This window comes from Ursus americanus, chromosome 20 (assembly GCF_024610735.1).
Source record: "Ursus americanus isolate L20-20 chromosome 20, mUrsAme1.1.p, whole genome shotgun sequence".
Classification (NCBI taxonomy): Eukaryota; Metazoa; Chordata; class Mammalia; order Carnivora; family Ursidae; genus Ursus; species Ursus americanus.
In genome coordinates this window covers 31,314,062-31,329,599 of record NC_142146.1, presented here as the reverse complement: position 1 = coordinate 31,329,599, position 15,538 = coordinate 31,314,062, and the positions used below count along the sequence as shown (strand labels likewise).

Genomic DNA, 15,538 nt, shown 5'->3' with positions numbered 1-15,538 from the left:
TTTAAAAAAGATATGTAGCAGCTCATTGAATGGATGTACTGTGTTTTATTTAACCAGTGTCTTGTTGTTAGGTCATTGTATGATTTAAAAAAAAATACTTATAGTTCTATATAAGACCTTTTTTTTTTTTTTAAAGCTTGATTATCAGTCCTCTTCACAGAGCTATAACGAAAGCTTCTACCTTCTGAGACAAAAAGGGCTTAAATATAGTATGCACTGTGCAGCAGTATCAGTATTGGGGCAAGGTTTTTTATTTTATTTTATTTTTTTAAACAGCATGTAAAGTCAGCTTTGTTTGTATGCCTCTTGCAGATTTGGTTGTGTATGTTTACAAAAATGGGACAGTGACCATCCCTGTTGGAAGATATTTATGGACTTCTGGGGGAAGAAATACATGAAAGAGATGCATGCAAAAGGCAGCATGCATTTTAATTTCTGGGTACTTTGAGCAGTTATTTGGGTTCTGCCAAAAAATAAGATGACTATATAGAGTTTTATTTTTGAATGTCATTTATACTTTGGGTCATATTTGAAAGAATTTGAGAACCTAAACAGAAGGCAGCAGTATATCAATATCAATATTGATTGAATCAATAAAATGGTAATGAAAATCAAACTGAGTTTTATGGCATTGTGATGGTGGAAGAGAAAACAAATAAGCCAACAATAAAGATACAAATATTTTTGCTGTGATTGAACATAAGAGATGTTTATCTCTTAGCTTCTGGGCAGCCAAGCTTGAGGAACCATTAAAAGTTGATAAATCTCAGTATTAGAAGAGAAAGAAACATAAATGTTCCTTGGGGGAGGAAAACGGTTTTCTAGTTTCAAATTCTGAGGCAGCTGCCCATTAAGCTTATCATACACTTGGGGCATTGATTAATACAACGGACAGATAAACTTTGTAGTTTCACTGAGTATAAAAAATCCCAGGGACCTTTGAAAGAATTGAACATACAGTACTGAGGGACTGAAGATGTCCCATTGAAGGGTTAAAGTCAAGTGGTTGAAGAATGTTATCTTCCATTGGCCTGATTCAGTCCAAGTGTAGAACTTACTTACAGAGGAATGGATGGATAGCTCATTCGTGAGACTGTGTTTTCCAAAAAACACATTTTGTTTCCTCTGAGTAACAAAACAAGAATTGGGTAATGGTCATTTGAAAATGTCCTTCTTGGCAATATTGGAAGTGCTTGATGTTCTCTTCTACTTGTAGTTTGGCTCCCCATTGGCTCAAAGTTGCCTTATGGCCACCTTCTTAACACTGAGCGCCTCCCAGCTCTCAACTCTGCAAGCACACTGGGCAAGACTGAGAACCGTATACAGTTCTTGTCTCATGTCCCCACAAAACCTTCCCTTCCTCTGCCTTGTTCTTATCTACAGCACCAGTTTCGGCTCTCATCCACTCTTCATCTAGGTCCCAAATCTTCTTCTCTATCTTCCTTTCCTTTATAAAATGGGCAGAATGAAGACTAGCCATTTGTACTTTAATAAAACATGTTCATTCAGCTTGTTACCTCTTCTGGAGGGCTTTTAATGATTTCATCTCAAACAGCACTAAAATAACCTTTAACTCTGCTCAGTGAATTTCAGACATGAGTAGAGGAGCAGAGGAGTAATTTTGGGGAGGGGGGTTTTGAGAGATCAGTACCTCTTCACAGTACTTCTAAAATCATGGTGTGCTCAGTTAAACCTGAATGCAGACCTGTTGTAGTCATTTTAGTGTGCATGCGACTTGGTATGAAAAGAGGCTCAGTCACTTCCTATGTCTTCCTTCTTGCTCTCCTGGGACGGCATATCCAGTGGTTCAGGGGAAAGCACAAGGGTTTCTGGAATCAGATGAAGCTTTGAATTTTTTTTCTCCATGCACTTGCTGTTTGTCCTTGACAGATCACCTAACCTCTGGGTACAGGTTTCCTCACAAAGTGGGACTAATCATCACTGGCACTGTTAGACTGTAATGCAAGCTGAAGCTGTACTAAAAAGATGTAGGTTTACTCATTTCTGAGTCCTCATTTTCCAGCTCTTTGGGGTCAGTGCTTTTCTTTTTAGTAACTCCTGTGCCGCATGAAGGGAGCCCATAGCTTTCACCTGTGTACTGTTGGGCCAGAATTGTGTGACTGTGGTTTTAAAAGAGGCACATGCCCAATTGAGACAATGTAGAAAATCCAGAAAAGGCAAGGTAGCAAACAAGGTAGAAATGATCAAAGACAACAACTTTTAATTCTTGTCATATTTTTGTGCAGAGTTTTATTATTTTTTTTCTATGTTTGGAATTATCCTGCAAACTTATGTAAATGTATCTTGCTTTCCTATAAGGTAAACATTTACTCCTCTTAACATCTCTTTGTGACCATTTAATTGTTATATACTATCCTACTATTTGGGTGTACTCTTTCCTTACATTTGCACATTGAAGTTGTTTGCAACTTTGTGTGATTAATATTGCATTAACTATCCTTGTTCATGTAGCTTTTTAATGTTTAATATTATTTCCTTATTAAGTATCCTTAGAGGCAGAATTTGCTAAGTTAAGGAATAGGAATGTTTTTAAGGCTATGTTACTTGCATTGTCAAATATTTATTAAATGCTTATTTTCTGTGGCACAGAATACAGAGCATTGTGTGTAAAAATAAGAGTTCATATTAGTTTTTGCCTTCTAGAAATTTTCGGCATAGTGGGGAAAATGAGATAATTATGTAAAACATTACATAACCTTGGAGAAAATTAAATTATTTCCAGATACCAGTGGAAAGAGGTATCATTAGGCAATAGGATGAAAGTATTTATATGTGCCAGGGAAAATTAAAGAGAAACAAGACTGTTACTACATGCTTTGGCTTTTAACAGCATTTTATGGTTGGTATGATGCCATGTTAGAGGTATGGAAACTAAGGCTGGGAGAGATGGTTGCATAGACTATCTATAAATGGTAAATTTAGGATTTAGAAACCAGATTCTAAGTCCCATGTGACCAGCTAAGGACATCTTGGCTTTTGTGGCAATTGCAGCCTCTTTGAGGTCTTCTTGATTATCATATTCTGGCCAATAGTCTGCATGGAGTCTTTTTTTTTCTTTAATGTGTTGATGGACTAACGGGGATGTTATAATACACTCATAATGCATCAAGTCGTTTTTTAAATGTCTCTGATTACCCCTTAAGAGCAAAGATTTAGTGTGGCTAGAGTGTCTCTTCAGAGAATCTAGTCCATAGGAGACAGCTTCGAGTTTACAGCTTTTCCCTATCAAAGTGCATATGTGAAAAATACTGAAGTCTAGTTTCAAAGGGCATTTATTAATTTTATGACATTTTTAATAGTAATCTTGTTTTTAAGTATGTTTGAAATTTTCTTGTTTTGTTTTGGGTAACCTTAATACTTTTTATTAAAAATAAGCCCTTGAGGTTTTAGATTTCACTTGTCTTTTTCTTGATTTCTTATTATTTTGTAGAAATCTTCTTCCTATTACGCATGTGTGTATAGAAGAAGGAGAAAAGCCCATGGTGATACTGCCTTACATGAATTGGGGGAATCTTAAGTTGTTTTTACGGCAGTGCAAATTAGTAGAGGCCAATAACCCACAGGTGAGAAAAATTTGCCCAAATATCCAGTTATTTACTAGGAACTTCTGATGGTATCTTTGAAAGTAGATGTTAACTTTCTTATGTATAAACTGTGTAAAAGCCTGCAAAAAGAAACTCAAAATGAGCCGGAAGATATTTATAACCTGTTGATTTAGAGGAAGATGGTTTATAATTCCTGTCTTGAAGGTTGCACTTTACTGATGCTGAAGTTTTTCCTTTTTATCCATTGTGTGTTTATTTATAATCACCTCAGACTCTCTCTCCAACACCATTTCAGTCGTTTTCCTGATAACTCTTTGAAGGCACTGGTACTAGATCTCCCTTCTAGGAATGGAAACACACTTGACTGAGTCATTTGGTCCATATCGTACCAAAAGCTGGTGGCGACTGGAAGTCTGGATTATGGAGATAATTGAATCTATTTTTAATATTCTTGGCTATAAGATGTCAGTCATCTACGAGTGTCCTTCTCTTCACTGCTTGTGCACATAGCTGTGAAGCATTTGGTTACATTCCAGACACATGATGGTAGTTGTGCTAAATAGCCTAGCTGGTGTTTTGTTGCCTACTGTAACTTGTAGCCACATTAAGTTTGCTTTAGGACTTATAATAATGTACTTACTACAGGTGCCAAGAGAAAGTGGATTCAAAGGCTGCACTGAGTATTTGACCTAATATGTCAGTATACTTTGTAAATTGACAGGATTAAAGCCAGGGTTCCAACAAGTTGTTGGAGGCTGTAGCCCATCAGCGTCACCTGAGGAAGAACTTCATTCCTCAGCCCACCAGACTGGCATACTGGCTCTAGAGGAGCACATCAGTAGCGAGAGCCGCTGACTTCTATTAGCTTGAAAATGGTCCCCAGGGACCATCTCCTAATAAAAACTATGAGTTTTAAAGAAAAGAACAGGTTATTGAATAATAAGCATTTGAAATTTTACCTTGAGAATCTGGCATTCGTGGACCAGATATTTATTGAGCAGCTACTGTATGCGCTGGATGTTGGGGAACTATACCTGACAGATGAGAGAGGCAGTAAAGTAAATGGTAAGTTACATGACAGAATGGCAAGACTACAGTAGATACAAATATTAGGGAGGTATGGGAACGTATTCTTGGTCAAGAAGTAGCTTTTTAAAACTCCATGTGTAGGTGTAAAGAGGTATATTGGGATAGAGTAGGATTGTGAAATAAAATAAGCAGCTGACTGCCATCATCATTTTTGTGCTAACTGCAAACAACGTCATTTTTTTTTTTTTTTTTTTTACCACAGGCAATTTCTCAACAAGACCTGGTACACATGGCTATTCAGATTGCCTGTGGAATGAGCTATCTGGCCAGAAGGGAAGTTATCCACAAAGACCTGGCTGCTAGGAACTGTGTGTAGGTGCCATGAGCTCATCACTGACATTTCATGTTTAGTTTTCTCCAGATTTGGGGTTCTCTCCAGGAATCCCAGTGGTCATTGTATGGTATTTAAAAGTAACTGTGATCCATTTGTTTTAAATATGCTGATTGTATTTGATGTTCATGTCTTTATTTTTCAGCATTGATGACACACTCCAAGTTAAGATCACAGACAATGCCCTCTCCAGAGACTTGTTCCCCATGGACTATCACTGTCTGGGGGACAATGAAAACAGGCCAGTTCGGTGGATGGCTCTGGAAAGTCTGGTTAATAATGAGTTCTCCAGTGCAAGTGATGTGGTAAGTGCTGGGACTCCTGGATATCAACAGGCTTTATGTTTTAATTTTTTTCTTTTTTTCTTTTTTTTTTAATCTAGTAATTGTTCCCTGAAATGTTTCACTGAGAAAGCAAGCGTAGTTAGCTCCATTCAGCCAGTTTATGGAAAGAAGCTGTGACCCAAACCATGGTCTATCACTATGTGTAATCCCATTTCATCCTCAGGTAGCCCCGTGAGGGGGCTGTTAACACTATGAAATAGCTGGACACTAATATCCCAGTTTTAAAGGTGGATATTATTAATGCTTAGAGAGGTTTCCATAAGCTGATTATTTTTCTTTTCTTATGTAAGTTTCAGAATGACCAGTTGGTTGCCAGATCATAAAGATTTATTGTTTTCTTCTTTTCAAACAACCTCTTCCAGCATTATGACCTGTGTTATTTATAATTCCCCAGAGGTCACTCTCTTCCCTTTTGTCAGTTTCTGAGTAGTTTTGCCCTCCAGAGCAGATCATAGAGTGGGATCCTTTATACTTAGTGATGAACAGTTTCAGAAGCCATGTTTACTTGTGGGTATTTTGCAGGTATTTTAGGTTGCTTTTAATTTCTCACTTTTTAGGCTGATTTAAAAGATGGATTTGTTTTCCTGTCTCTTGCTTATTGCAGTTTATTATTGTAGCTGAATAGCTAGAGATTAGGTAAAACTTCTGCTTATAAGGTCCCCCTCTATGACCACTCATCGATTGTTAGTGTTGCATATAAAATCGTATAGAATTGTTTGCTACAAAGTTTCAACTGTAAAAATTGGACTTACTAGATCATTGTATCTTGTGTCTCATCAATATATTTTATTTATGGTATAGGGTTACCCTTTCACTTCTAAGTTTGTATGCTTTTAGGATTACTCTTTTAATACACTCATTTCGTCAGTGTATTAGTGTCCTCTGGATGCTGTAACAAAGTATTGCAACCTTAGTGGTAAAACAACAGAGATTTATTCTCACAATTGAGTTCTGGAGGCCAGATGTCTGATATCAAGGTGTAGGCACGGCCGTGCTCCCTCCAGAGGCCCTATGGGGGACCCTTTCTTGCTTCTTCCAGCTTTGGGTGGCTCTTGGCATCCTTCATGGCTGCATCTCTCTGCTTCATGTTCGTATCACCTTCTCCTCTGTGTATGTCTGTCTCATAAAACTCCTTCTGCCTCTCTCTTATAGAGATACATATGATTGCATTTAGGACCCACCTATACAATCGAGGATAAGCTTTTTTGAGATGAGGGAAAGGTTGCATTTTTGCTTTTGCTTTTGCTTTTTAAATAATATGAAAAGAGAAAGTAGGGTTTGATTTTAGGCTAGCACACAGCTGCTGTATTAAATATCATTAAGGACCAATTATACTCTTACTGATATGGTACTAGTTTTGGGGGTTGCCAGATCTTTATTTAGAAGTTCTGAATTATAGCTGGAATTCTTTACTAGCTTCTCCATTAAGCAAAGCTGTTTTCATGGGGGTGCAAATGAGTTTAACTTTGGTTTTAGCACATAGCTTTAAAACATAGTATCAGTTAAACTAGAACTATATGGATTTCAAATCTACCCTTTTAGTAGAAAAGCTTACATCTGAATGTTTTTGAATGCAGAAAAGTAAAAGGAACTTTGTTCAATCTTTTCTTTAAAAGTCTTACTCCATTGTTGATTTAAAATATTAAGTCACTCATCTCTTTGGGATCTTAATATTTTTTTCAGTGGTTGGTTTTTGAAATTTATGATTTTGTTACTCATTGAAATATAGCATAATTGCCTTAGCAGAAATGAAGGGGCAGTTGTGGTGAACCCAAAACTAGTCTAATGGGCAGGAAATAGATGTTTCTTAAATGACAAGTATGCCATGTAACTTGAAGAGGTGGGGATTATTTGCTTATTCTCTTAGAAAAAAGGAGTATTGATTGATAGCTAATATTTCAAGGGGATATACAAGATGGCCAGTAGTGTTATTTGCTTACACATGGAAGCCCCCAAAATGCATTGCTTAATTTAATGTATTTGTTTATTTCTGTGTAGGCATTCCATTGTATATTTAAGCAGTAATAGGAATTTTTTTTACAACATTTATGATTAAATATTTCACAGGAACACCGAAGTGAAAATTCAGTAGGATAATACAGTTTCAGCCAGTGAGACTGTAGTTAACAATAGATCCCTAAGTAATATGATTTACATCTCTTCGGCCAGGTACACTGTCCTGTGTTAGCTGGTAAAGTCTAAGTTGAGGATGCATGATTTAGTTAAGCAAATATTTCAAAATTAGAATTAGTTACTTTTATGGTTATGGTATTTTAGAAATTTTGCAACAGTTCACATATTTTATGTCAGAATTTGTCTTCTGTCAGAATTTAGTTATACTAGATATCTTGTTGCTGCTTGAGCACTTGACAGCTTTATTTTTAAAAATCTCTGTGAACTTAATGGTGAGCAACTTAACAGGAGACTTACTTTAAAATCATAATTATTTTTAGTGTGTCTTGGCATAAACTTACTTGAAATGTCTGTGTGACCCAAATTCTTCAGGCTGTACTTAGAATGTGATAGTGAGAGTACCCACTGATTTACATTTAACATGGTTAACCCCTAAAATGCTCAGATTTTTTTTCTTCAGAAAAAATTCTTCAGCCTGTACTTAGAATGTGATAGTGAGAGTACCCACTGATTTACATTTAACATGGTTAACCCCTAAAATGCTCAGATTTTTTTTCTTTAGATTCTTAGTAATTCATTTCTTTTAAAATATGTGTGTGTGTGTGTATATATATATGTATATATATATATTTTTCCCCCCACCTAAATATCTTTTGCCTTGGATAATTAAAATTAAAAGGAATAGGAACACTGGTCTGTTTCCTCTGACTCTGATACAAGTACTAGTGTAAAAATCTGTTTTCAGTTTTCTGGGATTGAATAGTTTTTGAATTCTTTTTTTTTTTTTTTTTTAAGATTTTATTTATTTGAGAGAGAGAGGGAGAGCACAGAGGGTGAGTGAGAGGGAGAAGCAGACTCCCCACTGAGCAGAGAGCCCTACATGGGGCTCGGGGCTTGATCCCAGGACCCTGAGATCATGACCTGAGCGAAAGGCAGATGCTTAACCAACTGAGCCATCCAGGCACCCCTACTTTTTGAATTCTTATATTAAAACACAAATGTTAAAGATTGCTTTTTAACATTTGTATTGAAAATTTGTACATATAATCATTATTCTCTGTTCCTGCTTTTCCTTTATAGATGGAGTTGGGGGTTCAAAGGCTACATTTAATGTGGTACTTTGTGGCTGAAAAACTTTATACATAGTCATATGCAAAATATGCAAAATAAGTAATGTAACCCCCCAGAGTCTCTACACATGTAAAATACATATTTCAGATGTAAATGTAGCACCTGAGAGATGGTATTACTGCCTTGGAGAGGGCATTTTCTTTGTCCTTTAAAAGGTCCTTAACATTTTTGCATTTTTTTTATAGTTGAAAGCTCTATGTGATTTGTTTGATCCTAAAAAAAATACATTGCATCTCTTGCTTGTGTTTTCACAATTTTTACTGGAAGGATTCAATACTTCAGTATGTCAAGATTCTTATCATCTTAATACCAGCTTTTAACTGTTGAACTTAGGAAATACGCACAACTAGATTTTGACTAGTTATAAATCTCTTTTATTATTCCAAGATATGACATCATCTTAGGCATTCATAAGAATTTCTGGATATTGTTTTTATTCTGTTTTCATCAGATGTAGATACCACCATAGATTTTTTTCTGTAACTTTCTTTTCCTTTATTTGAAAATAGATTTCTTGATTTATATCTTCTTTCAATTGGTTATTATAGTAGCTAACATAATTCTGCTGTTAAGAGACTACATCCTACTAAGAGACTAAATGCAATCAGGAATGCACAATTACATTTCTTTCTTGGTGCTTTTTGGTCTTTACAGTATTACATTGTATTTAAAAAACATTTTCTTGGGAAAAACAAGTCAAGGAAATGATTTCCATGCTAATCTTATCAGCATGGCTTATAGCAATGAGGAGACTCTTTAAGGTATTTGAACAGTTTTTAGGGTGTAAATTAAAATGTGTTCCTGTGCCTTTACAATATTTATTTTGTGAACATTAAAGATGACCTAGAGGAAGCAGGGAAATCTGCAAAGTTATCCAGATAGTATATCTACAGCAGAGTGCTTCTTATTGCTCTTGTTTGCCCAGTGTCATGGAAAGTCATTGCCACACCCTGAGCAGACTTGAGCAGGAGAAACTCACATTCATAATATACCCATGAAGAGTGGTCTTCTGAACTACTGTGGTATCAAAGAGAAAGGTACAGTTTTCAGAGAATGCTTATTGTTTTTAAAAGTATGGAAAATTTTCTGTTTTATATTGTTTCTTTATCACTAATTTTAGAATAATGCTTAGATTCCCAGTATTTATTTGTTTCCATTATGGTTGCAGATTTTACACATCAACCACCTTAGACTTATTTAAACATAAAATTCACATTTTAAGAGGAATAGCATTGTGTGGTGGTGACAGACTGTAGCTGACACTTGTGAGCATAGCATAATGTATAAACTTGTTGAATCACCGTGTTGTACACCTGAAACTAATGCAACATGTGTGGCAACTATACTTCAATAAAAAATAACTAAATAAATATAAGTTAGCATTAAGAGGAATTGATATAAAGACATTAAGGAAAAGCTGGAGAGGTGAAAGGATCATTCAGATATTAGGAAATAAAGATTTGAAGTTTAATATTATTAACATTAAGAGAATATTTTTTAGTTGTATTTAATTATATTATTTTAATAGTCCTAGTATTTTCTGGAAAAGAGGAATAAATGGATTTACTTTAGAAATAGTTGTTATACTTTCAGAGGTGACCGGTTGCTGTCTTGTGATCAAGTATTGCCCTTGATGTATTTTCTGTATTAGACTCTCCCTAAGAATAGATATTTTCTTCAAGAGATCTTGTGAACATCCCTTTCCCTTTCCTTGTCCTTATCATTCTATTGAACATTACCTTCAAATAGCCTGTGTTCTGATGGAGGAATGTCTAAGCATCTAGTGCAATAGAGCGAAGTCTCGTAAGTAGCAGATATATGTGATGGCCTGGTAGCTATCCAATATTGGTTATTCTCCTTTTCCTAATCACGGATTCTAGGGCAGATTCATAGCAGAAGTGGTCTCTTTTCAATCATGTATGATACTCTGTGCCTAAAGATTGCTGATTTTTCGAGGTTGACTTAGCAACATGTACTAAATTTGATACCTGATATAGTCAGTGCACTTTATATATAGTCATTGTATATCTGGGTTCATTTGAAGCTGGGATAATTTGCTGCAGTGATAAATCTGGATGAGTGTTAAGATTATTAGGTGATAGTTAACCTTGCAAAATTGCTGAAAGCTCCACTTTAAGAGTTATTTATATAAATCTATTAATGATATCTTTAATTTTAAATAGTAAAGCTTTTTTAAAGTAATGTACTCCTTCCTATAGATGTGTATTTCAGTTATGGTTATTGAAAAGGCCTAGAAACTATGTCTGAAAATTTAAAATTCATAGGCTAATAAAAGCTTCAAAAATTGGATATTTAGGAAGGGATATATTCTAATAAAGCCTGTACCTTGTGCACAGTGGATGTCAGTTTTGAAAACTTGTGAAAATCAATTAATGTTAGCTTACTAACTAAGTTAAGTGAACTCAAGCTTTCACTGCTAGGAGTATTCATGATATTTTGATCTTCAAATTGAACTCTTTTTTAAAAAAAAAAAATTCAATTTAAGGGGTTTCTGGGTAGCTCATTCGGCAAGTGTCTGCCTTCAGCTCAGATAATGAACCCAGGGTCCTGGGATCAAGCCCTGAGTCAGGCTCCCCGCTTGGCAGGGAGTCTGCTTCTCCCTGTCCTTCTGCCCCTTCCGCAGTTTGTGCATTCTCTCTCTTTCTTGCTCACTCTCTCTCAAATAAATAAAATCTCTAAAAAATTTCAATTCCGTTAACATGTACTGTATTACTAGGTTTAGAGGTGGAATTTAGTGATTCATCAGTTGCATACAACATCCAGTGCTCATTATTTCACGTGCCCTCCTTAATGCCCATCACCCAGTTACCCCATCCCCTCACCCACCCGCTTTTCCAGCAATCCTGTTTGTTTCCTGTAGTTAAGAGTCTCTAATGATTTGTCTCCCTCTCTGTTTTCATCTTATTTTATTCTTCCTTCCCTTCACCTATTTCATCTGTTTTGTTTCTTAAATTCCACATAATGAGTGAAATCGTATGGTATTTGTCTTTCTCTGACTGACTGACTTCGTTTAGCATAATTCTCTGTATTTCCATCCATGTTGTTGCAAATGGCAAGATTTCATTCCTTTTGATGGCTGAGTAATATCCTATTACACACACACACACACACACACACACACACACACACACATACACATACACCCCATATCTTCTTTATCCATTCATCTGTCAGTGGGTATCTGGGTTCTTTCCATATTTTGGCTATTGTGGACATTGCTGCTATAAACATTCGGGTGCATGTGCCCCTTTGAATCACTGTGTTTGTATCCTTTGGATAAATACCTCCTAGTGGAATTGCTGGGTTGTAGGATAGTCCTGTTTTAAACTTTTCGAGGAACCTCCATACTGTTTTCCAGAGTGAGTGGCTGTAGTAGTTTGCATTCCCCCTACAGTGTAAGAGTGTTCCCCTTTCTCCGCATCCTTGCCAACATCTGTTGTTTCCTGAGTTGTTAATTTTCAAAGTGAACTCTTAATTACAGGGAGTTGGTAAAGAAAGATCCATACTTCTTCCCCTGGTTTTCAGAGCTTTCTGTTTCTTGCCTTATTTTCCCTTTTTAGTTTTATATTTTCCATTGTATATTTCCTTGCATTTTGCATTTCATCCAATCTGGAATTCCTGTTGGGTCCAAAGACACAACGTACTTTTATGCCCTTTGATTTGGTCTTCTTTGGACCCCCAGAGAATTTCATACTGACATGGTGGTACCTACCACTGCTGCCTTGTATTTTTATGCATAAGTCATTCTTCCCAGAATGGGCAGTGGAAACTCTGCTTTACTTATTTTCTTTTAGCAGGTGTTCCATAGTTACACAATTGAAATTGATGTACATATGTATACCTTTTGGGTCATTTATTTTAAAAACATTCACAGCCAGCTATGTTAATCTTATCTCTGGATAGCTGTGTACTTGAATGTGTAAAAGAATTCTGAGTGGCTCACATAGACTTACCCTCTTTATTTCTATGCTGAATCTCACATTTCTCCTTGTCTCACTCTCAGAGACTTTACTTCAGAGATTCCATCTCTTTTGACTACAGTTGTTATTTATGAGTACATTTATTAATTGACCTTTGTGCACTGAGGCTCCCCTCTTAACTATCAGATATATTGCATAGATGTCTACTCTGCCTTCCTACCTGGGCCCCATGTTTCTGAAAACTTTAGTGCAGTCTTTCATCTGTACTTTTCTTCAGTTCTGCTGTTGGAGTAAATCTTAAGTCAGTGTGAAGATATAACACAGTTGAAGACAGCAGGTGGAATATCTGGTTTTTGGAAAAAGGCTTTATTTTGTTACTTTTCCATTTTGTTTTTAAAATTTTTTTATTTATTTATTTTTTATTGGGTCCGTTTGGTTTGGTTTTTAGGCCAGGGAGAAGGAGATTAGACATGTGGTTGTTGGAGGGGAGGTCCAAGAGATGATAGGTGAATGGGCTCAGGAGGCCAGGTTAAAGATGTAGTCTTGGCATGGGAGGAGGAATACTTTTCTTCTGAGATGGGATTAAAGCAGGAGATAGAAGGAGAGAGAAGATACAGGAAATTGTTGAAGAAGGAGCTCATATTGGGATAGCTTCACATTCCTGAATATATTTGTAATTGGGGTTCATAGAGTGAAAGGGAGGAACAGACAGAGTAAGAAATAAAGACTGAAATATTTCCACGTTTGGTGGAAACTATAAACCCACAGATCTAAGAACTGAACAAACCCCAAATTCAAGAAGCAAGAAGAAACTAAACCATAGTGCATTATAATCAAATTGCTCAAAACTAGTGATAAAGAGAAAATCTTAAAAGCAGCCAGAAAAAAAAAACCATGTTAATACACAAAGGAACCAAGAAAAGGATGGCAACAAATTTCTCATTGGAAGCAGTGCAAGGGAAAAGACAGTTAAACATTTTTAAAGTACTGTAAGAAAAAACCCTGTAAATATAGAATTCTATACCCAGTGAAAATATCTTTCAAAAATGAAGCAGAAATAAAGACTTTTTTAGAAATACCAAAGCTGAAATAATTGCCATCAGCAAACCCATATTACAAAAAAGGTTAAAAAAGCCCTTTAGGAACCAATAAATAATACCAGATGGAAATATGGATCTATACAAAGGAACAGAGAGCACTAGAAGTGGTAACGATATGCATAAATATATGTTTTTTTATATTATTTAAATCTCTTTAAAAGATAATTGAACGTATTTTAGTGCCCTCTCTCTCGTTGATAACATAGAAAATCATTAAGGATTTAGATTTGAATGACAGTATCAACCAACTTGATCTAAATGACAACTACAGAACATTCCACCCAACGACAGCAGAATCCATATTCTTTTCAAGTGTACGTGGAATATTTACTAAGATAGACCATATTCTGGGCCATAAAACAAGTCAGTAAATATAAAAAGATTCAATTCATACACAATAGGGTTTTATGAACATAGTGAAATTAAATTAGAAATAAAAAATAGGAATCTAGAAAATTCCCAAATTATTTAGAAACTAAATAATACACTTCCAAATAACCCATGTGTTAAAAGAAGAAATCAAAAGAGAAATTATGAAGTATTTAGAATTAAATGAAAAAAAATACAATATTGCAAAGTTTGGGGGATGCTTCTCAAAGGGGAATATATATACTAGTAAACATCAATATTAGAAAAGTCTCAAATTAGTGACCTTAGTTTTTACCTTAAGAAACTAGAAAAAGAGCAAATTAAACCACAAGTAGGTAGATGAAATAATATAGACAGAAGTCAGTGAAATATGGAACAGAAAAATGAGGGAAAATCAGTGAAACCAGTACTTAATTGTGAGAAAACTATTTATGATAAATCTCTCACCAGACTCATCAGGAAAAAAGAAATATGTTGCAAATTAACAATAATGTAGTGAATGAAAAAGGTGATAGCATTACAGATTCTCACAGGTATTTGGTAGTAAGAAGATTATGAACAACTTTTTCCCAGTAAATTCACACACTTAGGTGAAATGGACAAATTCTTTGGAGAACAACTTTCAGAGCTCATTCAAGAAGTAGATGATCTGAATAGCCCTCTATCTATTAAAGAAATGGAATGTTAAGTTAAATACCTGCCTGAAAGAGAAAACTCTGGGTCCAGAGTGAATTTTAGGGTCCTGGCATTCCGAACATTTAAGGAAGAAATAATACAAATTCTATACACTCTTTCAGAAAATTGAGGAAAGAATACTTTCTAATTCATTCTGTGAGGTCAGCACTACTTTGAAATAACACCAGACAGAGAGAAGAAGAAAAGAAAACTATAGATCATTATTCCTCATGATCATTGATGCAAAAATTCTAAACAAAAGTTTAGCAAATAGAAACCAAAGTATATTTTTAAAATCATATTATGGCCACATAGTCTTTATCCCAAGAATACAAGTTTGTTTTACCATTTGAAAATCAAGCAGTGCAATTTACTATATTAACATACTAAAAAAGAAAAAGTATATGATCATCTCTGTAGATGCAGAAGAAGTATTAGGAAAGCATCTTAAATTCATTCGTAATAAAAATTCTCAGCAGTGTAGGAATAGAAGAGAACTTTCTGATAAAGGGCATCTACCAAAACCAAAAGTACCTATTGCTAACATTATACGTAATGCTGAAAGACTGAATTATTTTACCTAAAAACAGGAACAAGGCAAGGATGCCCACTCTCTATCACTTCTCTTCAGTGTTGTGCTTGTGGTTCTAGCCAGAGCACTAAGGGCAAGAAAAGGAAAACACACACACACACACACACACACACACACACAAATATTGGATAGGAAAAAGGAATTATTTGTGGACAACATGATCATCTATGAAGAAAATCTAGTGTGATAACAAAATAGTAAAACTAATAAGTTTAAAAAGATTATAGGATATCCAAGATCTACAAAGAACTTCTCAAACTCAATACG

At 35.3% G+C, this 15,538-nt stretch overlaps 1 protein-coding gene across 2 annotated transcripts in view; it reads left to right on the top strand.

Annotated features, from left to right (window-relative positions):
* The window catches only part of RYK (receptor like tyrosine kinase), a 90,698-nt gene that overhangs the window by 63,163 nt on the left and 11,997 nt on the right, over nt 1–15,538 (top strand). For both annotated transcript variants that reach the window (XM_045791799.2, XM_087870211.1), the window contains exons 11-13: nt 3,452–3,584; nt 4,858–4,967; nt 5,132–5,291. In XM_045791799.2, the coding sequence (XP_045647755.2) occupies nt 3,452–3,584; nt 4,858–4,967; nt 5,132–5,291 (403 nt within the window). The remainder of the gene's footprint in view (nt 1–3,451; nt 3,585–4,857; nt 4,968–5,131; nt 5,292–15,538) is intronic.